This window comes from Poecilia latipinna, unplaced genomic scaffold, assembly GCF_001443285.1.
Source record: "Poecilia latipinna isolate Pla-1442-1.1 unplaced genomic scaffold, P_latipinna-1.0 Scaffold461, whole genome shotgun sequence".
NCBI classification, from domain to species: domain Eukaryota; kingdom Metazoa; phylum Chordata; class Actinopteri; order Cyprinodontiformes; family Poeciliidae; genus Poecilia; species Poecilia latipinna.
The window spans coordinates 261,742-285,146 of record NW_015113077.1 but is presented as its reverse complement, the minus strand read 5'-3'; the positions used below and the strand labels follow the sequence as shown (position 1 = coordinate 285,146).

Sequence of the window (23,405 nt, the reverse complement as noted above, 5' to 3'; positions counted from 1 at the left end):
GAATTAAATCAGTAGCTGCATTCATATGCAAACCACAATCATCAGACATTTAGTTATAAAAATTAAACCATAGATTACTCTCTCTTATCTTTCACAATTATGTATTACTTGGTGTCAGTCTGTCACAAAGAATCCAAGGTGCAATGATGCTTTGGCAAATTAGCGTGCTGAAACCAGCTAAGGTCATCCAGTCATTCATCCGTTATCTAAACCCGCTTATGCTTTCAGGGCTGCAGGAGGGGGAGGGGGTCAGGAGGGGTTATCTCCAGCAGTCATTGGGCGAGAGGCTGGAGTACACCTTGGACAGGTCGCAAGTCTATCACAGCTGCTAAAGTCAATACTTTACACAACAGCTGCTGATTTTTAGGCATCTTTGTGTGTCACGTGTATTTTCAACAAAGTTGTCTTCATGCTCTTTACCTGACAGCACCTAAGATATATATTAACTGATGGCCTTTTCACCTTTGGAGGGAACAACTCTATGAAGAATTTATTTTTCCTATAATATCCAGGGGGTGTATGTTTTTCTGACTCTGCTGTGTCATAAAACCAAAAGTTATCTGCAGTCAGCTGCTACCCCAATTTATCTTTTGCTAAAGAGGAACCAAGTGCTTGTCTGGCTGTTATAGAGAAGATCTCTAAGTGCTAAAGTCCTTCTTAACAAGTCACTGCATCTTCGCCAGCCCCGGGCCTCTTACCTCTGAGTGTCTAGAGATAAACATTTTTCAAGAAGCATAAAAACTTGGTCTGCAAAGTCAACTGCCATTTTTCTCAAATTTGCTCTCTTATCTGGCTTTTGAATCTACATAATTCACTTTGAATATCACATTCATTCAGCAGTTTGTTGCATTCGAGTAGCTCATCAACGAGAATACACTGAAAAAGGAAAATCCCCCCATTTGCCTCCAGGTTTAAGCTCTGCACATGTACACGTGCTCGGCAGCACACAGCGTGCCAGGTGAAAATTCACCTGCCACAGTAGATAGCGTGTGGGTCTGTGCTATGTGCACATGGGACACTCTGCATCTGTGAGTTTCTCTGCAGACTGTCCAACATGTGCTGTCATTGAGAAACACACTGAGAGGATTTGCTAAAGTTAGCTCCTACTCCTGCGACGCAGACACCTGCTGTGATCAACGAGGCTTTATGCAGGACACCTGTAAAGCCAGCCAGCCAATTAAACAGTGAGTGCACAGATTCCTCCTCTTTCAAGACAAGTTGCAACAGTAGAGACATATAATGACCGGGAATTAAAGATCTGAATGTTTATTACACGGTTATATAAATGTTCTGGAAAATATTCAGCACTACTCATAAAAATTTAATAGCTACCTTGAGCAATTGCGTAAAAGTTGTTGACTTGCATCGAGAAATAGTTGTAAAAAGGATAAAAGGTTTTCAAATTGAGTCAATCAAATGGTCTTCAGAGTTTGTGTTTTGCAGAAGTCCTTGATTTAATAGGATTCCATGATGCAAAATGGTTTGAAGTTCCTTAACTAGGAGAACATCCCACCCACACCTGGGAGGAGGCACACAGAGCTCTCATCTCAAATCCTCTCTCCTCCGTGTGTACGTTGTGCATATCTGGGGTGTTTGTTTAGTTTGCTTCAACTTCTTTAACTTAGAGTAGGAGAAACCTGTCGTTACACTTAATTTATCTTCAAAACCCCCACAAATCTCATTGCTGCTTAAGTTGTAAGGCACAGCAGGGAATTCATCAGGAAACCAGGAAAGCCCATAAAGTGAAGAAGAGAAGACTTCCTCAGGTGAGCACTTTCACTGGATGTTATAGGAAATTAGAAACAGAGAGAATATTTGTAGTGATGTAGTCATAGTGGCTACAGTTAATTTTTTTAGAGGAAAAAAAAAACATATTTTACAGGAATGACATTCCTCATACAATTCATGACTCCAAAATATTCCAAAATACAGTTCTGACTGAGAAATTGTTACAAACAGTTCTGTCAGTGATGTGACCCCATTCTGAGCATACCTGAAACTGATGATTGGTGCTTGGTTGAATTCCCACTCCTCGTCTTGGGATGATGGCTTGATCTAGGTCACATCAGCATACTGGCAGCACTTCTACTAAAAAAAAAAAGAAAAAAGAAATAAAAATCATCAGTCCGCAAAGTCTCAAAATGAGCTGAAATACATAAACTGTCAAATTAAAAGATTAATGACATTACATCTCAAGACAGGAACTAATGTCAGCTAATGCATTGTTTTGAAGTGACAGGCTCTTAAAGCGATGCAAAACAGCTTGCCTTGGGCCACATGTGTATCAGTAAAGATATGATGCTGTGTGCGATCGACTCCCACCACAACTCAAGAACAGGCTGCATGAAGATGAAGTTCAAAAGAACTGCCTAAAGGCTTAGACTGTAAATTCCAAGGAAATTAACTTGATGGATTTTACATCAGACAGTTTATTTTGCTGTGCCTAATGTCAGAGAACATAAGTATCATGGGCAGCTGGCCAGCAGAGGGCTCTGAGATGCCTCTTACAAATAAAAAAAATGGGCCTTTCATGCACATTTTTAAAAAGGATACTCCCTAAAGCCTGATTTTTAAAAAAAATCTGTCTCTATAGAAATATCCTCTAAAAAATTTTATTGAGATGCAACTTATATTATTTTACCCTTTCATGATTAAAACACATCTGCTAAACACAACAATTCCTAAAAATGTAAGATTTATAAATTAAAAACCTATTGGAAAAAATTAAATAAATAAATAAAAATAAGGGCAGATTCAATCACAAAATTACATTTTATTCCAATTAGGAAAGGGAGTTAGACCACATAGTGATCTTTATGTAATTAGTCAGTTCAATTTAGTTTATTAACACAGCACCAGTTCACAACAAATGTCACCTCAAGGCATGTCAGAAGAAAAAACAGGTCCAATTCAAATCCAATTATCCAGAAATGCATAATGGAATCAATCCAGTGCAATTTTATAATTTTGGCAGATTGAAATACAGTTACACACAGACCAATTAAAATACAATTTTTTTAATACACTGCAATCAAATTTAGTTAATTATGTTAATTAATGAAAAGTTTTGTGTCTCGCAGCAGATTGCATGTCATTGCCTTGGTATTAATTCCACATTCTGAGGAAACATGTCGTGACCATGAAGAGATCTTAATAAGAAAAATCCTACAACAGAACCAGGCTGAGTGTAAAAGACTATCTGCCATAATCAACTGGGGTTTAGAGGACAGAAAGCAGGCAGAGACCGTGCTATTTTAATATTTTTTTACAGGGAAGTACAGGGAAGCTAACTAGAAGCAGTTAATTTAGTACATTAAACTGCATTTTAAGACAAAAGGTAATATTGCTGGGTATTGCGCATTTTGAAAATACATTGGAAATATGGCAGTGGAGTTATGGACAAGAAAAAAGCCTTTTAATACACTGCTGTGAAACGTTCCTTATTTAACTTCAGCTACTTAATTCAATAATTTATTTGTTTGCTTCTGATGGGATAACATACACTTTGATTGCTGCCCAGCTCTGGATAAAAAAAAAATAAATAAATAAAATAAAAAAAATAAAACAACCTCAAAAAGCACAAACAGAAATCTTTCCAAAAAAACATAAATTATCATGCTAAAAAATATATTGCTGGCTCACTAGCTAATGTTAAAAAAATGTGGTCAAGACAGAATGAAAAATGATAAAATGTGTGCAAGTAAGTTCCCAAGTAAATCCCCTTTTTTATTCATAAACCTCTGAGTCACATCCATTAAGAAGGTGTAGTCACATCAGACGAGAATCTCCTTTTCAGCCACACTATGGTACAAATATATCTGTCTGCTGTCTCAGGCAGCAAAAAGGTAAACTGTGTGGTTGGTCTAATAACATTATTATAAGTGATTATTGTTACTTTCTATATGGAGTACACAGACTCCTTCATCTTCAGGTAATTGGTCTATGTGCTTGTGAACGACTGTCATTGTGCAACCATTGCGTGAACCATTTGTTTTCCATAAAGGTCAGTTGTTGGCCAATGCTTACATTAACCTCATTTGATTAAAGTTATATAATTCATGGTCCAAAGAAATTCAGTATCACTATTGTGCTAATTTCATTAGCTTGTGGTGCTGATGTAGCAAATGCAGTGAACTGGGTTTGCTACTTCAGGCCTACACACAGAGGCCTGAGCCACACCAAGGAGATGCTGCAGGCCTGTGTGCATAAGGAGTCTTCACAGTTCTATACAGTTTTGTTACCTTTGTGGTCCATAGCCATGGTTTTCCAACTGTGAGATAAATACCACTGATGGTACTTGAGCCTTTAGTAGTACTCAGAAGAGATTTTGCTGTCAAGTATTGGCAAGGTAACACAAACTAATTAACTGTGATGTAGAGCTAATAAACACTAACAGCTAGAAAGATGATCGTTAAGCTGAAACTGTTCAAATGAGAAGAGCAGTGGAGAAAAAAGATTCATTTTCAGGCAGCACAAGTGAATAGCAGAAAACCAGAAACAAGTGTTAGTGTCTACTTATGCTCGTTATGCTCCAAGTTTGAAAACTGCTAATAGATATGCCTGCTAGCCAGATTTACTACAGCTAAAGAAGCTAATTGAAATGCCTTTTTCTGAATTTTATTTTTATTCAAGTGCAATGTAGTTTGACACTTTTGCAAGTCTTTTTGCTGTGGTTTTACATGATAGACAGTCATGTTGGGTTTTGATGTGGGGGTTCATAAGATACATTTCACTTTTGTTTTTCATTATTTGACGCTTGAGAATGTCTAAATTAAAAACATATTATGTATTATTGATTTGCATCCTCCAAGCAATCATTTGGTCCTAAACAAATCATAATAGAAATGTTTTCTTCCTGTTTTTGACGACACGCTGAGAAATCCCATCCACCGTTGATGCTGCAATTAGAAAATTTTGTATTTATTTGTTATAAAACAGTTTCTCCCTCTGGTCTAGAGTAGGCATATTTACATGGTCAAAGTAAAGATGTGGAAACAAAAGAAGAAAATTTTACATTTAATGCTGTATTCTTTTTGATATTGGCTAATCATCTGCTAAAAGCACAATATTTGACAGGTCATTCTCATTGATCATATGGACAAGTTTGAATGTCACTGCAGTCTAGTTTACTAATTACACATTCAGTCTAAATTGGCTCTGAAACAAGAGGGATAATTGTCTGGCACTGTCAGGTTAATGCAATGTCAGATACACTAAGTTTTTCTGAAATCTTCCAAATATCTATCAAAGTCAATTAATTACACATAAAATGTTATTCTAATCTGTATAATCACATGGTACAGCAAATAGCAATTTTTGAAACTATTTTTTTTTCAACAGTGTCGCACCTCAGATCTATGTCTATTTGCTTTTTGAATATGCTGTAAACGTATCTTATTCAGAGTTTTAGGCAATGGATAAAGAAAAAAATAGCCTAGTAAAGATAAATGACACATTTTGTAAATAATTTTGTGAAATAACTCAATGAAATTAAAATTCAAAGTTTGTCACAGTACCTGATGCCATCAATCGAATTTAATGTACTTACTTTATATAGCACTTCTCTGCTCAAACAACTCAGAAATAGAAAATCTCATTTCACTTGAGGTTAAATAATAGTAATGCCTTGCCAAAAGGCATATTGACATATAAGAGAAGGAAGATGAAATTGAACCCACATCTCTACTGATCACCAGGTGTCAAAATGCATCCAATTCTGACTGGGCTTGGTTTCTGTAATTTGTGAAAGAATTTTGGTTCTGAAAGCTGCCAGAAGTTACTTCAACAATATTGTCAAAAGGCAAACATATTTTTATAATAATCTTATTATAAGATCATTTAAAACACACCACTGTTTCTGTTATTGTCCTTGGCTTTCTAATTTGTAATGCATAATTGCTTAAATTAAATGAAAAAGCATCAACAAAAAAGCTAAGATTTTTTTTTTTCTCACTGTCATGAATAACTAATGATTTTGAGTTGCTGTCGCTCCTAATTTTAATGTTGAATTCCAGAGTGTCTCTGTACATATACAAATTTAAAAACAAGTTTTTTGAAGTGCAGACATGCATAAGTGTCCATTTTTTTGTCTAAATTTTGATAAAGCATGATTTGAAAACATCCCCATAATTTAGCTTTGTTTAGTGACGTTCTGTTTCATAAGGAACAAGAGCACTGAAATGAGTCAGAGTAGAAAATGCCATTTTCTGCTTCTGCTTCATTCTCAAGTGGAGGCATGATGGCAGAGCAAGTTAAGAGCTTCTTGTCCATATTTTTTATTTTTTTTTTTTAAATTGTACATCTTCTGCATAAGTAAGAGCAATTAACTCCCTTAATCAGGAACTGGAGATGAGCTCTGGCGTTGAAATCCTGCTCTTCTGAGGCAGATGTCGTTAAAATCAGCACTGATGCATAATCATCAGTGGTGTACCATGATTTCACTCCAAGCTCATGCAAAACATGGTTGATTGTTTTGAATGCATGACATTAACAGACTATGGGCAGTGTTGCATGAGCGGTTTATAAATACTATATCAAACAGCCCTTAAATATATTAAGATTTTTGTTAAATGATCTGAAGAAGGACAAATTTCTCTAAAATTGTTAAACGTTTAGCTGAATCCTCAGGATATTTAAAACAATGTATCATTTGAGCAGTGGCCCTAAAAGTCTTTGCAGAAAATCAGTGCTTATGGTCCATTTGCTGATTTGCAGTAAACTCAATTATCACTTTATGAAGTTTTTTTTGCCTCATTTGTCTCTACCAATTAAATATTAGTATAGTGTAAAAAATGTTGGACCCATTTTTCAAAACCCATTCTAATTTTGGTTTTATGCCTAATTTAGATTCTACATCAGTTGCTTTGGGGATATTTTAAAAAATGACTGGATAAAAAAAGACAACTGAGATGGAAAGCCAGAAGACAAATGACAAAACACTAATTGCTTCATTAATTCTGCTGAGCGTATAAAAGACACAAAGCTCTTTGAATTAATATTCCTTTGATTTGTAGAATAAATAGACCATGCATTGTATTGAGGTCAGAAATTTACATAAAACAGCTGTCAGGATGATTTCCATCAAAAATACACCAATGTTCCTCTGTAGTGTGTTTCTTCGATTTACTTCCTACATCTCAGACTTATTTTTTCATTCATACAGATTCAATGTTTTTAATTAATCTAGCTTTGATTTCTGTTGAAGCTTCGTAAAAACAAACAATCAGATGAAGAGAGCAGAAGACTAAATCTATTTGGAATTTAGAAAACTGTGGCAAAGATGCTCACATGAAAACAATTTGTAGAACAAAAAATTAACATAATTTGTTATTTTTACTATCTTGATATATTATTCCATCCATCCATCCATCCATCCATCCATTTTACTGTTCATAATGAGTGCTGACTGGGAGCTAGACTTGAGTTATGGTATTCAGGTACTTTTTTCAAACATTCATTCTAACATTGTTTAACATTTTACACTTTTTTGCTATTTCCCATTTTAAAATGAAAAACATCAACATATTTCAAAATAAGGGAATAGACCAACGCAAAGGAGGGCATCACTGTAAATGATTGTAAAAGCTGCTTCAACCTTTAAATACTTTCTTAACAAAAACTGACAGCTTGGATGCCTTTCAGTGTGATTTCCATGTTCACTACAGAACAGGGATGCCCTTTGTAAAGTGTTCAATGATTTACAAATACATACAAACTGTGGAAGAGAACCAAATGAGAGGAAGCAGCATTGAGTTTTTAATTCACTAAAAATCTGGAACAAACTGATGGAAACCTGCAAAACAGCCACAACACTGAGTTCCTTTAAGTCAAGACTATGTTTGTAATGTTTGTTGCTTGTTTCATAACTGGCTTTCATGCTAATCAGATGCATTTTTTTTCACTTAACTTACTTTTACTTTTATTCAAACACGGTTTCCTTTTATTACTGACCTGCTTTGCTGCTGTGGTGAAAAGTGTCCCCACAGCATAACACTGCCACAGCTTTATTTCACAGTGGCCAATTTGGTTGATGTTTAATGTTGGTATTTTTTGTGCCACTTTGTCTCTTCCAAGTGAACCAGTTTAACATTGGTGTTATCAGAGCACCTTCTTTAACATGTTTGTTGTGTCCTCTGCACAGCTTGTGGCAAACTGCAAACAGAACTTTTTATAACATTCAGTCAACAATAACTTTCTGTTTTGTATTTTTCCATAAAGGCTAGTTGAATTTGTGACCAGTAATTGGCCTGTAGACATATTGCCCTGACTTATTTTGATCCCTGCAGGTCCTCAAAAGTTGCCATGGATCTCTGAAGCTCTTTACATGATTAATGCTCTACTTCTCCAGCTGCAAGTTTAGATTGAGTTTCATATCTTGGTAGGTTTGCAATTGTGCCATCCTATTTTCCATTACTTAGATGATGATTGAATTTCACATCTTGCAAAATTTTTTTTCTAAATAAACCATAATCTTTAAACTTAGTCATAGCTTTATTGCTGATGTGCTGTTTTTTTTTTTTTTTTTTTGTCAAAGACAAAATGACAAAGATTAATTGCAGAGGTAATCAAAATTACTGAAACAACAGTGTTAGGCAACAAAATGTGCTAAATTTGTGAACAGAAAATAGAAAAAACATTTTCTGTTTTCCATGCACATCTTTAATAGCATTGCCAATAAATGTCAAGGTAACTGTACATGTACAATATTGTTTTGCATTGTACAAAATATAAATCCAGGCTATTGTTTTTCCATTGAAGTTTCTATTTCTAATGGATGGATGGATGGATAAATTAAGCAGCGTTATTTCCTAAGACATGAAGCAGTGTCATTTTCTTACTTTTTGATTGGGTATAGAGTGTCTTCTTTCAGATTAAACACCTTAAACACCTCGACTGTAAAAGAAATGTCTCACAATTCGGAGAGCTTTCATCTTATAATGGTCGTTAGAATTGGTTTCCAAGGAGGTGACCCTGATAAATCCCGCAGCTATTCTTACCAAATATGACAGTCTTTTCCTCGGTGGGAGTTCCAGTTAAATTCTAATGTGAATTGTAACTTATCAGAATCCTCTAAATAGAGTGCTCTGTAAAAGGTTAGAGAGGTGGTAAGGATTTAGGAATTTTCCCTCACTGCAGTCTCATGAGAAGCCTGTTATTTGCTGAGCTGAAATAGTTTACGACCCTGAAAGTCTATATGAGATCCTGAGTGAGTCCTGAGTGAATCAGACCAGAATTTTGTGCTGATCATCCTTTCTGCTGTAGTCGCGAATAGGATTTTTCTTTTCAAGGTTTAGTGTTTAGATTAAGTGACAAAACATTATTCCCACACCAGCTCACTCGCTGTTCCACCTCTGCTCTTCATTTTCATTGTTGAAGTATCAGCCAAAGTGGAGAGTCAGCAGAATGAAGAGCAAAGACTTGAGACAAATCCCTGGGAACTCCCTGTGCTTATTTTGATAAAGTGCTGCTTCTTACCTCTTAATGTATTGCCTGCTGTGTGATATATAGAAAATCCCAAATCCTTTTGCAAAGTGAGGTTTTGTCCGGAAGCTGAAGGAATGTCATCATAACTGGGCTTGGGACAGCTGTGTTAAGACTTTCTGGTGATGTTAAGGTAAGGCAGAATCCACCCATGCACAGGGAATATATGCAAACATCATGGCCTGAGGCCAGGATTCAAACCCAATGCCTTCCTGCTGCAAGACATCAGTGCTAACAGCTGCTCTACCATGAAGCCTCTTAATCCAAAAGTCTGGCATTTTACACTGTAGATTAGATTACAGCAACTTTCTCATATCCTTGACCGTGTGCAGGCACATGTCACTTCCTGAAGGCTTAACACAAACAAGACTTTTTTTCTGTTGCTCCTTCTTGATGATGATGCATCAAACAAATAGATTTGATTACTTGACTACTGTCTACCATTTTAACCCCTTGGAAAGCAGTTAGGATGCATTTAAGTTTCCCACTGTCTGCATGGATTTGTATAACATTTTATTATATTTATTGCATCAAACGGACATTTTTGTGCAAAGTCACACGTAATACCTTAGAAATTTTAAGAACTAAACTATTACTGACAAGTGACAAATAATATTTGCTGTGCTTTTACAAACTGGACAAAATAACCATGAGGCCTAATGCACAGATTTACATTTCCTTCCTCAATCATACACATTTTCAAAGTTTTGTCAACTTCAAGGATTTCACAGCTGTAGACATGTTCCCTGTTTCTGAAACATATTGGTGTAAATGTGCGCTGGAATTAGGATGGCTCAGGACAGATTAGTTAATTATAGACACCTGCTGTCTAAGCATGGCCTTGTGTTGTCAGGTGTTGCAGCATGAGGACGGCTTGTTGCAGTGGGAAGAAAAAGGTGGAGCTGCACGGACAAATGCTTTGCCATGTGCTCCGGTATTGGCTTTTCCCTACCTGTGCATGCGCTGAGGACTGCTCTACAATAAATCTCTTCTAACATTTCAGAGCAGCCAAGGATTTTAAAAGTTAATAATTTTGACCCCCACAAATTTCAGGATAATTCAGGTTGACATACATGATTTGGAACACAGTTAATGTTCCAAATAATGTATAGCACTTTTCCCACAAATTACAAACAAATTAAAAATAAATGCTTTAAAAGCCAGTGGCGTAAGGTTGAACTATTGATAGAAAAAAAAAAAGCTATTTACCCAGAGCCACTGAGACTAAATGTCAAAGCTGGTTTGAGGAGATGTGACTCTGCAATGTTTGACATAAATAAATGGTTGCACTGAGTCACTCTTTGTTGCTGCCATCTACAAAGGGAGTATATTAATGAGCTGGGTCCATTAAAGCGATTCTGAGCTGAGAGCTGTACAGGAAGCCTTCCAGGCTTTAATGTTTGAGTACTACAAACAGTTTATTCTACTCAGTTTTAAATTTGGTAAATTATCCCACAATTTGGTAACATTGAGTGTCAGATCTTACAGAGCTCTCTCACTCTCCATGGAAATCAGAAAAAAAGATTATCCCAATTCAATTATGTATGTTTATTTTGCTCAAAAGTAGCTATTGTTGACATGACAGGAAAGACAATTGATTTTCAACAACTGAATTATGTTTTAAAATGTGTTCAGTTGGACTTTAAAAAATGATTAGATGTCCTAAGTTTCTTGTTGGTTGATGTTTTACCTGAAGCTGAATTTTATTTACGTTTAGGTTTTGGACATTGCTCATCAAAGATTAGGTGCAGAATGCCTTCTCTTAACAAGCCACCATTATATGAAATGCACATGAACATTGTGCTTCTCTTACCAATGAAATGTTCAAGCAAAACCCCAATTTTTCAAGTTTTGACCTGTACGATCCAAAGCTTATGCAGCTTTTTGTCATCACTTCTGAGATGCATGTTCAGCTTTTGGACATGCACAAATTGGTGTCAAAAGTAATCTGTGCATTATTGATTTTTAATCAGGAACTCTGGAAAACACAAGAAATCAAACATTCAAAATAACAACAAGAAAAAAAAATGCTACCAAGGCTTTTCAGTTCTTCGCTAATCTTGGCAGGATGACTCCACCCTTCCTGTCTGGGAGCTTTCAGTCACACCTCCACTTAACCACTTTACCTCTGCACAAACCGTTGCAGCTGAAAGGCATCTTTGACTTTGATTGTGGATTTACGACAAGAAGTGACCAGCAGATTGTTGTTGCAACTGAGGGGACTAAAATCTTTTTGACGTTTTGCTGATGACTGAGCCATGACTTTGCAAAGGATTCCAAAAATTGCATTGGTCGTGTGATATCTCCCAACAAGTCCAGACATTGTCCTGAATAACATACATCTGGTAAGTTTTATTATTAAAAAAGCAACTGCCGCCTTTACTTTGCAAATGACGACTAAAGGTTGAGATGAAGGATCATTATCTGTGATGCAACTTTGATTCCCTATTAGAACAATGTGTGCTCATGCAATGATGGTATACGTCAATGTTTTTCATGCAGATATATTGTCTTTTGCGATGCATTAGTAAATAACATGTTATTCAATAATTGTGTCCTGGGCAAAGTGCATATATTATTTCGTCTTTACTCTATACCTCTACCAAATCTGCCCTCCATGCTAATGCTTTGCTTGTGTTTCACAGTAACCCAAATGTTGATATGCTACAACCATTTAGAAAACAGATACTACATAGCCTACTGATCAACAATTAACATGTTAACTTCTTAATATGAAGAAAAGTTATTTTCTACGAATGCAGTGCTTGAAGTCTGTTATGCAGCTTCATGAAGTCTAATTAGCAATGTTCTGCAGATGATGTTACCACCTTGACTTTTCATAGGAAGCCCATTTTCTGTTACATAAGTCAATCACTTGTGACCTGGAAGAGCTAATTTTATCCTTACTAAATCGCTTAAGTCTCATTACTGCCAGAGCACACTGTATCAGACAGCCTTGATTGACTTGGCAGTTGTCATGTCCTTCTCTTATGCGCTCCCTTTAAATTTCTTTGTTAAGAAGTTATTCCAAATTATAATCATTTTGCAGTTTTCTGGAACAAACTTCCAGAAAACTGTTAAACAGCTGAAACATTGAATTCTTTGAAATCTAAATTAAAACTCCACCTGTTTAGAGCTGTTTCTGAACCAACATAAATGAAGCACTGACCAACATTTCGATGTGTAATGATGGCACTTTACAAAATATGATGTTTACTGGTTCTCTCAATTATTGGCTGTGGTAACTTCTATGACTTCATATTTTTGAATTTTTATGACGCAAAGCACTTTAAACTGCTTTGGTGCTGAAATGTGCAATGCAAAAAAAAAAAAAAAAACAACAACTTTTGATTAAGTTGTTTGCAGGAGAGTGTTTTTAGTGACCCACAACAACAGTGGTTTTATTGTAGTTTTTGCTGCTGAAGTTGATGTTGCTGGTGTCATTGAGGTCAAGGTGGTTCAAGTGACAACAGGGATTCACTGTTGCATAACTGTGTACGTCTGTGTTCTCTAGGAGATTTAAAGGCTCCTCAGGGGAGTTGATCTTTAGTCAAAGAGGCTTTAGTTTAGACCACAACAAACCTTAACTATGTGTTGCTTTAAGGACAAAATGAGGGTCAGAGAGTTAGAGAAGTACACGTTAGGATGGATGAGCTTGCGAAAGTGCAATTAGCATCCAGATTTTAATTTTTAGCATTCTGAATAGACTGTAGCATACTTTAGTGTTCTAAGACCTGCAAAAGCCTGGTAACACAAAATATCCTGGAGCCAGTTATTTATTCACATCTTTATACATCTTCCATGATTAATTGTATATCTTCAGTACATAGAATTTTCCAAATTTGCATTAATCATCATGCAAAGCTGATTAAACAAAGGCAAAGATAGCATAGCCATGGGCAAGGATATCTGTGAAACTAAGCATTCTGTTTATTCAAATTGAAACATCAAGCAAATTATTTTGAAAGACAAATTATTAGTAACTTCTTTTCTGATTTAATTCAGTTGTATTAAGTTTATTTATTCAGTGCCAATTAAAAAGAAACGTAATTTCCAGGCACTTCACGTGGCAAAATCGTGACCTTCATTCCCTGTCATTAAGAGTTAGATTCAGTCCCCATTTAATTAATATAAATTCAGGACATTCAAACAAAGTCCATATGCAGTCATTGCATACACCTTCATTCAATCTTATACAGTCAAATTCAGGGAGCCATTGAATACTAAATGGTAAAAATATATCCAACGAGACCTCAACAACTGCATTGTTGACTTTGCAGAGATTTGACCTCCTGACTAAGCATGTGGCAAGCGAGGAAAGAGATAACAAGAAGAAACCCGGCTCAGTATGATGAGTTGTCAGCTGAGACTGGCTGTGAGGACTAGAAGAAAAAGAGAATATGTAGAGTAAATGGCAGCAATAGCTTCTGTTTGTGACTTCATCTAACAGGAAAGAAACTGTTCAACACAGAAACACAGGACAAGGCCTTCCTCCAACAGGGGAAAATTAATAACGATAATTGCAAATGACACAGAAACAGAGGGAATTATAATTATTTTATTTTATTTTTGAGAATAACAGTTGCTATATTTGATAGCATTCCTGAAACTTTTAACTAGTTTGCCCACATTAAGGAAACAAATGGTACGGAGTGAAATTAATTCAGCTGTGTTTAATATTTTTCAACACTTCTTCAATTATAAAATAGAGGAACATGTAATCTAACAATTTTTCATTGGCATTGGCTTTAGTTAAGGACTTAAATCCAACCATACAACCTTTGTCATTATCTTCTATAATCTGAAAAGAAATAATAACAAGTGAATGACATTACTCAAGTGTTGTTAGTGTTGCTATGATTATTTAGAAGAGGACCAGAAAGCAGAACTCAAAAAGCTTTTTATGAGTCTACTGAGAAAAATAAAAAAGTAGTGCCAATGGCAAACAAAACGACTGAACAGCTACTAAGCAGAACAAAGCAGCAGAAACTAAGACAAGGCAAATATGAAGTCAATAACAACCATAAGAAAAGAACAAAGAAAAACATAGAGCATAAATACTGGAGAGAGTGTAGGCTATAGTGGCTTGAACTGGTTAACAAGAAACAGCACAGTTGGTAACAAGGCATTTAGAGACAAGATCAGGGACTCTAAAGACAACTTTAACTTTAAAGGACAACTGAGAATCTAAACTCACACATGGATAAGAAAAGATGAGCCAAATCTCAATGAATACAAGATTAAACCAAGAAGATGCTTCCTGAAACTGAACCAAAACCCACAGAATAGTTAAAACTATCTCTCCTAAACACCAACTCTTCTGTCTATGTATTTTTCAGTGCCATCAAAATGCAGAAGCAAGTCGAGGTCAGGATGAGCGAGAGCCACATAGACCCAATCGTGGAGACTCCCGAGAATCCATGCAGCAATATCTGTGAAAAGATAATGAAGAACATGGTTCTCACTCTCACAATCCTGGGTAAGTCCATTGTCCCCCTACTTCCATAAGTCTACACACAGTCCATTTATCTTCAATCCTCATATATCCTGTTCTGGGACTCACCGGGGCTGGAAGCATATTTCAAACAATAGACTAGTTTGACATGAAGTGGGTCACCAAAAAACGGGACTGGAGCAAGTGGATGGATTAAAAAGCTCCAGTGAAGATTGAGTGCTCCCTGCAGGCTTCAGAGTCTGCAGAGGATCAGTCTGTGCCATCTTTTATTTATTTTATTCCTGTAAATGACATGGAAGCAAACAAAAGTGCATTGGTGTTCATGTTTATTTGATCTACAAATATTCAAAGATAACTGAACTGTCCTGTTCACATAGGCCATTATTTCAGTTTGCAGCAGTGCATGGATTTGGTGCCCAGATGGGATTTTGACTTAGTGTTTCTTAAATTGGGACATTCAGATTATGAAATAACTGTCAACTGGGTGTGCACCATTTGTCCATCAGCAAGAAAACTGGTGCACAGGTTGGGCGTGGTTTGCGCCAGATGCCCCCGTTTAAACCCACCGAAGAGAAAAGTTGACTCCCACTTCAACCATCTAAAGTGGGAGTCTCTATTACGTCTGAGCTCAGATGTGTTCACAGTGTGTGGGTGGATTTTTCTCTGATGTTCTATTCTTCAAAAAAACCTACGTTTTTTTTAGAGCGTCGAAAAAATATCTGAAATAATGAATAATGTGAATGAATCAATGGGATAGGATGACTGCAGGCTGTGCATGAGAGACTCCTAGTAGTTTAACTTTTATTATTTCATGTTTAGGTTATCATGAATATGTCATAATAAAACACAATCCCTCTCAGAGGTCACCTCTGATCTTGCCCAGCCAGCAGACTTTTTTTTTCTCACCATGTAAAAGCAAAACTCCTCCCACTCCGCCGTGCCAAGGGATCTGCTTGTCTATTAGGGAACGTACCTTCTTAATCTGATTCGAACTTGTTAGCAAAGATTTTGATTCAGTTCATCCTCCTCAAACTTATTTTTTGTGTTGTTTTGAAGAAGCATCTGAAAAAAGGAGAAAAGCTCCGTCAACTTTAATGATGGGAAAAATTTAAATCAATTATGAGTAAATCGCTCCTCCAGAACCAAAATCGAATTGCAGCTATTTAACATTGTGCTTATCGTCTACCATCAAAAGCCACTGGCAGTATCAGGTGATAGCCATGTGTTTCCCATCATACCTACATGTGCAATCAGTGGAGAGCAACTGCTGCACCTGGTTTCAACAATTGCAGCAGCTGTTGCTGCCTGTCTTTGGGCTCTGAGAGGAACTCGGAACATCAGAGAGAAATCCACCCACGCAGTGTGAACACACTGGCGCGCAAATATAAGAGAGTTCAACCTTTTACATGTTGGAATATCTTGTAAAAGAAAGCACATTTCAGAATTTTCTGGAGCTTATTACATTGAAATACACTGATTAATGGCCACCCTTTTCATAACATTACTTGCAGTAATTCTTATTTATGTAGATTTAAGTGCAGGGTAGGTAGGGGAAGATAAATTAGATTAGTCACTGATTGACTTACGAGATCTTCTAAATCATTGCTCTTTGTTTATTACAAAAGCAAGGCAATCACAATGTCTGTGGAAGCCAAATATCTTGGAACTGCAACTATTATGCTGATTGTTAAAAGAAATATTAAATGTGAATAATATGAGGTTCTGTTTGCAGAAAGGGTGTTGACATATTTCCTCTGAACTTGTGTTTACATAAGAGTTTATATGTTTTATTCAAGCCCATAAAGTCACCAGGCTTTATCTTTAATATGTTTCTTTCTCTCTTTTACAGGTGTGTTTCTTGGTTCCATTGCTGGAATGCTTCTACGGCACATATCACCCCTCCCTCCTGACGTTATAATGATCATTGCCTTCCCTGGGGAGATCTTAATGAGGATGCTAAAAATGCTTATTTTGCCTCTTGTTGTTTCCAGTTTGGTCACAGGTGGGTGAGATTCGTTGTCTGTGCGGCATGAAATGTTCTGCTGAATTTGCAAACGAGTGTCCTGAAATGAGGTCACACTGTACTTGCTGTAACCTGGGAGCTGGATTGCAACAGGGAAAAAGAGAGAGTCTGTGTCATTTTTAATTTTTAAAATTTGTGTTTGTTTAGCAAACTAAAAAGTTCTTACAAAGATATATATATATATTTTTTTTTTTTTTTACAGTCTTAGGAAACTTATGAGCAATGTGTATGTTTCACAGCTAGTATTGTTTCTCCTCAGTTTGAAGCTGCTTTTCTCTTTGAAACATTCACAAGACAAAACCTGAACTGTAAAATGATTTAATTTGCAACATTAAACATAGCTCGGGGTATTGTTCTTGATCCTGTCTCTTCTACTATGAATTATGGCAGACAAAGTTTACATTGTAATTTTTGTTTCCATTGTCTTGCATGGTGTTTTATAAATAAACCTGGATTTGATTGGATTTAAAAATTGTAACCCTGGGAAAACAGGAAAGCTGAGAAACATTTTCCAAGTATCAACTTTTCAACAAATATTTCTTAAACGTTAAAAAAAAATTAAGAAAACAAAGTTTCCTGGATTTTTTTTTTTTTTCTGAACTTTTATTTTCTTTCCAATAGGACTTGCGGGTTTGGATGCCAAATCCAGTGGTCGTTTAGGCACCAGAGCGATGGTGTACTACATGTCAACAACAGTAATTGCAGCCATCCTTGGAGTAATCTTGGTGTTGGTCATCCATCCAGGGAATCCCAAACTAAGAGCTAATCTAGGACAGGGGAAAAAGAACGATGAAGTATCCAGCGTTGATGCTTTCTTCGATCTCGTTCGAAATCTTTTCCCAGAGAATCTGGTCCAGGCCTGTTTCCAGCAGGTAGGAGTCACACAAAGAATTTTCTCTCACCATATAACGTGATGTGTCAGCTGCTCCCACTTATTTCTTTTTTTGCCTGTTTTTAAAATGTCTTTCTTGTCCAGATCCAGACAGTAACCACCAAAGTACCAGTGCCAACCAACAGGACGAGAGCACCTCCACAGTTCACAGTTAAGAGGTCACTTCAGTTCAAGAGTGGGATGAATGTCCTCGGTAGGTGCAAATTCAAAAAACCCACATTATGTCTGAAATAGGCTGACAGTGCCCTTAAAGAAAAATAAAACATTTTTCATTTAAATTTTTAGTTATATAAGAAAAGGAAAAAAGACGTTTTTTTTTTATTCAAATATTTGTAATGTTATTTATTTCTGTGTGTAAGCTTATGGCTAAATAAGGTTTGTAAGTGCATACCAGAGAAAAGCCTTTAGTCTTTTCATCACCAGTTGTTTAGATCATCTCTTTACATTTCTACATGAGCTGTTCATCCTCAATTTAAAGAGATATGACTCTAATTAGGAGGTATGAATCAAACATAATGAACAAGAGCTACGTAGATTGAAATCCAAACCTGTCCCAGACTGACGGTTAAACTCATTATGATGAATAATGCAAGAGATAAAATGTGTTAAAAACAATCTTTCATTCAAGCAAAATTAACATCACTATTATTCTGCATACAGGGCTGATTGGATTCTTTGTGGCTTTTGGAGTTATAATGGGGAAAATGGGAGAGAAGGCCAAGCTGATGTTGGAGTTTTTCAACGTTCTGAATGAAATCGTTATGAAGCTTGTGAGCGCAATTATGTGGTGAGTGCAGGTTTTCTCTATTATTGCGTTTTGTGCATTCATTCTGGAAAGAAGGGAAACTGCTTAACAATGTTACATTATATCTCTTTTCAGGTATTCTCCTGTTGGTATCGCCTGCCTTATCTGCGGAAAAATAATCTCCATTGCTGACTTGGAGATGGTTGCGAGGCAGCTTGGGATGTACATGGTGACTGTGATAGTGGGCCTAATCATCCATGGAGGCATTTTCCTTCCGCTAATATATTTTGTGATAGTAAAACAGAATCCCTTCACCTTCTTTATGGGAATATTTCAAGCCTGGGTCACAGCACTCGGAACGGCATCTAGGTAAAATAGACTTTTGATTTGTTTTTATTTATTTATTTATTTTTTATGTTCTATAGTTTGAACTATAGAATATGATAGTTTGCTATAATATTGCACAACAATTATACAGTTATCTATGACAGCAATCTATGTATTTAAGAATAAATCAATAGGGATCTTTTCAGCAGAATTAAAAAATGTTGACCTATTGTTTCTGTAAAATTGCATCTAATTAGGCTTTTTAGCATGCCTTATTTTACATAGCAGTATCATAAACTTGTACCTACATAAATTCAACTTTGCTTCTAATTGTTTAGGAATGTAAACCATTTTATTCCCTCTTGATGTGAGCTTAAGTTTCTAACCACCCACTCTGCCAAATGTACAAAAAAACTGTTAATTCTAAACAAGCTATTGTATTTTTCTCTGGTTTTAAACTGTGATTTTTATGCATTACAACAGTTTAGACTGAGATTTTATCAGAATCAGGAGGAATTGTAGAGATTATGACCTGTTTAGAGAGGCAACAAACCACATTTTGGTGTTAGTTTCTGATTTCAGGCTTTTTCTTCGAACTCTTACTTTTGGAAACTGATTTTAGCAGAACACAATTACTCTTTAAGAAATACAGTACATAACAACCTGTCAGGAATCAATAATTATTTACAGCAGAAACATAGATCAAGTCACTGTAAAATAAAACAGACATGTCAATTGAATTATACAATTTTATGTGGCCATCTAGATAATTTCACATTTTTTGTAATGGTTCACTGTTCTTTATTTATGTCTAGACCTGACAGTAATAATAATTACCGACAGTCTAGAAGAGTTGTCATTGTTTTAAGATTTAGCTATAAATGAAAGTGGAGTATAAAACCTAAATATCACTGTGGTCATGGATAATATTTTTGTCTTTTGATTCACCAGTGCTGGTACCTTGCCTGTCACATTCCGATGCTTAGAGGAAAACCTGGGTATCGACAAGAGGGTCACACGCTTTGTCCTCCCCGTGGGGGCCACCATTAACATGGACGGTACGGCGCTCTACGAGGCAGTGGCGGCCATCTTTATCGCTCAAATGAATGGGATTGAGCTGGACTGGGGCCAGATAGTCACTGTGAGGTGAGAATGTGGCTAGAGATAAATGTTACAATTGGACTGTATTACTCTATTTTCCTTGAGTTTTTAAAATTGTCAAATCATAAGTACCATTCATCATATTTTAATTTATACTTTAATAGGCTTAAAATGTGCTCAAATAATTTAAAACAATTGATTTGATCAATTGAGCCTTTATTCTTCAAGGACTGGTTTATTTATTTATTCATTTATCTATCTATTTATCCCTCGAATGTCCAGATTTTAATTGTGAATCTGTTATTTATGGTATTTCTACTGCATTTGCATTCAGTACTTGCAATGACAAATGAAAACACCTGCTAAGAGATGTATTTGTCTCCTGTCTAGCATGACAGCCACCTTGGCCAGTGTTGGAGCTGCCAGTATTCCCAGTGCAGGACTTGTGACCATGCTTCTGATTCTCACAGCAGTGGGGCTCCCCACTCAGGACATAAGCCTCCTGGTCGCTGTTGATTGGCTGCTGTGAGTTGTACACAAACACTGCTTCCATTATTGAAAACTTAAGGGCTGAAGACCATACTAGCATTAGATTCTAAGACTTATGATTTTAGAAGCAATGTAATGAGTTAGGTAACATTAGAAAATCGCATCACTATGATGAACATCGCAATCATTGTGATTGTTTTCTTTTTTAATATCAATGTTTATGAAATCAAAACTTCAAAAAAGAGACATGAAGAGAAAAAAGAAAAAACAACTCAAGATCACACAATAAATGTTTAATATTTAGAACCAAGTAATACAATTTTGGAGGTGATATGAGAGTTTGAGCCATATTTATCTAATAGAACAATACCAATGTTTGTAGTTTGTTGTGATAATTTGCTCATATATTTATTCTTTCTATCATTTATCAACATGCAGCGATCGTTTCCGCACCTCTGTTAATGTGGTTGGAGACTCCTACGGTGCCGGAATCGTTTACTACCTTTCCAAAGACGAACTAGACATGTATGATGCCCAGCAGACCCGGATGGATGACTTTGAGATGGCAAAGACACAGTCATTTTTTGAAAACAACACCAACCAGAATATGTATGCTCACCACAACTCAATCCTGATAGACGACTGCAAGGTACATTTCACATTAACGGACATAGAGACTTGTATGTAGAGAAGCTCCTCAGCTTTGTGTTTCTCCTATTGGTGTACTTGTTTCTCTCTCTTTTTTTTTATTGATCCCTGCATGTGTCTTTGGTCATAGCACTTGTGATATTTTCATTTATGAAAATATATTTATAAGTGGTGAAACTCTAAAATAAATATGTCCATATTTATTTGTTCACCCATAAATGGAACGAAAAAGCAGTTTTTGTGATACCAGGTTCAGCAAAAGCAGAGTCTGTACTTTTTTCCTGTTGGGTTTTATTAATCAAGAAGTCATATAAATACTAAAAAAAAAAAAATTTTTTTTAAACTTTCACAATACTGTGTTTTCTTGTGAATGCTTACATTTTACTTTTATTTTATTTTAGGGTTTTTTTGTGGTGTAATTTTTTTATTTGCTTTGTCTAATTGGACATGTATTTATGGTAACCCTAACCAAATTACAATCGTCAATCAACAGACATTTTTTAAAATTCTTTTGCAGCCAGTGGTGTGCATAAAGACTGCTGATTCACCATATGTCATCGCTAGCGATGCATTACATTCATAAATGCCTCTCAGACTTATTTTTGTAGTTCTGTTTGTGTACAAACAGCAGATTTTGTTGACATTTCGCTGCCTGTGTTTTACTATCAGTATTGTAATTCGGTTGGGGAGAGAATCCATAAGATACATGACCAACTTTGGAGAACTGTTTTGGTGTTCTCAGCTAGAGGAACATGTAAACAGAACCTCTGTATCATTCCATTTGTTCGTGGTATGGGATATTTGACTCTTTTGGGGGGATTTGTAAACTAAAGTCTGTCAACTGGACAATGCTTTGAATGTAATGAAGGAATGGCTTCTCTTCCCACAACCACTGAGTATTTGTTAATGATGGTGCCTTGGCCCAAATAGTCAGCTGTTCTTGATAATTGCTTGCAGGTCAAAATCGGCAAAAATGGCAACACTCCAGAGTTCTCTATTGTTGAGGAGGATCCGTGGAATTTCAAGTAATGCAGATTCAGCACTTTAGCCTGAATTTGTCCAGCTGTAACTTTCTGAGGACACTAATTTAATGAAAATAAACAAACAAATAAAAAAAGCATATATATTTTGTGCAAGGACACAGAGAGTGCATTGAGATGACACAGAATGGAAACTTTTCTGCAAGAACTAACTGCTGTCAAGTCAACGAAGAGTTCCCTTTCTTTCCTGGGTAACCTCTGGAGGACGCTGTGCTTTTGCATCTTAAATCTGATCTTACATCTGGAAGTTTATGCATGCACATAAACTGGAATGAACTTTTCTGCTTCAAGCAATTCTTTGGATGAGTCAAATAGTTGGCTGACGACACTCAGGACCTTACTCAGGGTTGCTGCATTCTTCCTTTCTTGTCAAGACAACTGATTTCTTTATTATTGTGTTTAAGCATTTGCTCCATGGCCTAAGGGACAAAGACATGAACATATTGGAGAAATTGCCTTGGCAGTCAAGATTGTAAGAAAGAATCAGAATGGAGTAAGAAATTTGTTGGTGAAATGCAAGCTTCGTCATTAAATATTTGACATTCACAAATGTGTAACTTTCATTGCTGTTTGATTTATCCAAAGGTTAAAAAGAACATAACCAAAGTGAAGCCCTGCTTCTGCTGGCATTAACTTAAAGTACTGGACTGTTAAGCATTGCATTACCTCTGACTGTTTGATTTATGGGATTATACCTTCAGACACGTGGTCAAGCCTAAGAAGTGAAGCTTAAGACTTAAGACAGGGAGTGGCTTCTAAAAGCGGCAACAAACAGAACACAATGTGTTGCAGAGAGGAAATCGGTTACTGTGTTTATTTATTCATTTATTTATTTATTTATTTATTTATTTCTACTTTATGTGTCTGTTCTTACGTATGAACCAATGAGTGTCTGTTTGCCTGTGACCTGGGAAGGATGTTTGATTATTTCCGTGCATTTTGGGGCTGAAAAGAACAAAGATTAAAAGGGAAAGAAAGCTAGTGGTTCAACAAGAGGAAACACAGAAAAAAGGATTTTCTCTGAAAATCTAAGTAGGACATAGTTTTGTGTGTTTCATTACAAACTGTTCTTTTTTCTGTGCTATATAACAACCTTGCCTTGAAGATGTCACATTCAGAGTGTGATCACTTTGACTAAAATATTTCTGGACTGACGTTGCTAAGCTTTTTAGTGGACTTAAGTTCACTGGATACATTTGCAGAGA

General features: G+C 36.1%; 1 protein-coding gene and 1 long non-coding RNA gene across 3 annotated transcripts in view; one reads left to right on the top strand and one right to left on the bottom strand.

Moving 5' to 3' along the window:
* LOC106951473 (uncharacterized) overlaps nt 1-9,830 on the bottom strand; it is a 14,926-nt gene extending 5,096 nt beyond the window's left edge. Inside the window, exons 1-2 of the long non-coding RNA XR_001425820.1 lie at nt 9,475-9,830; nt 1,994-2,088 (exon numbers count right to left, since the gene is read on the bottom strand). This is a non-coding gene — a long non-coding RNA (uncharacterized LOC106951473). The remainder of the gene's footprint in view (nt 1-1,993; nt 2,089-9,474) is intronic.
* Nucleotides 1,547-23,405, top strand: slc1a2a (solute carrier family 1 member 2a). Of its 2 annotated transcripts, none has more exons than XM_015039041.1 (11): nt 1,547-1,766; nt 14,820-14,959; nt 16,785-16,937; nt 17,580-17,830; nt 17,935-18,043; nt 18,511-18,637; nt 18,731-18,964; nt 19,874-20,068; nt 20,414-20,548; nt 20,951-21,161; nt 22,118-23,405. In XM_015039041.1, exons 2-11 carry the CDS (start codon nt 14,830-14,832, stop codon nt 22,187-22,189), a joined length of 1,617 nt encoding a protein of 538 aa, XP_014894527.1. In that variant the 5' UTR covers nt 1,547-1,766; nt 14,820-14,829; the 3' UTR covers nt 22,190-23,405. The 2 variants fall into 2 exon arrangements, with proteins under 2 accessions (XP_014894527.1, XP_014894526.1); XM_015039040.1 differs by lacking the exon at nt 1,547-1,766 and adding an exon at nt 11,556-11,825.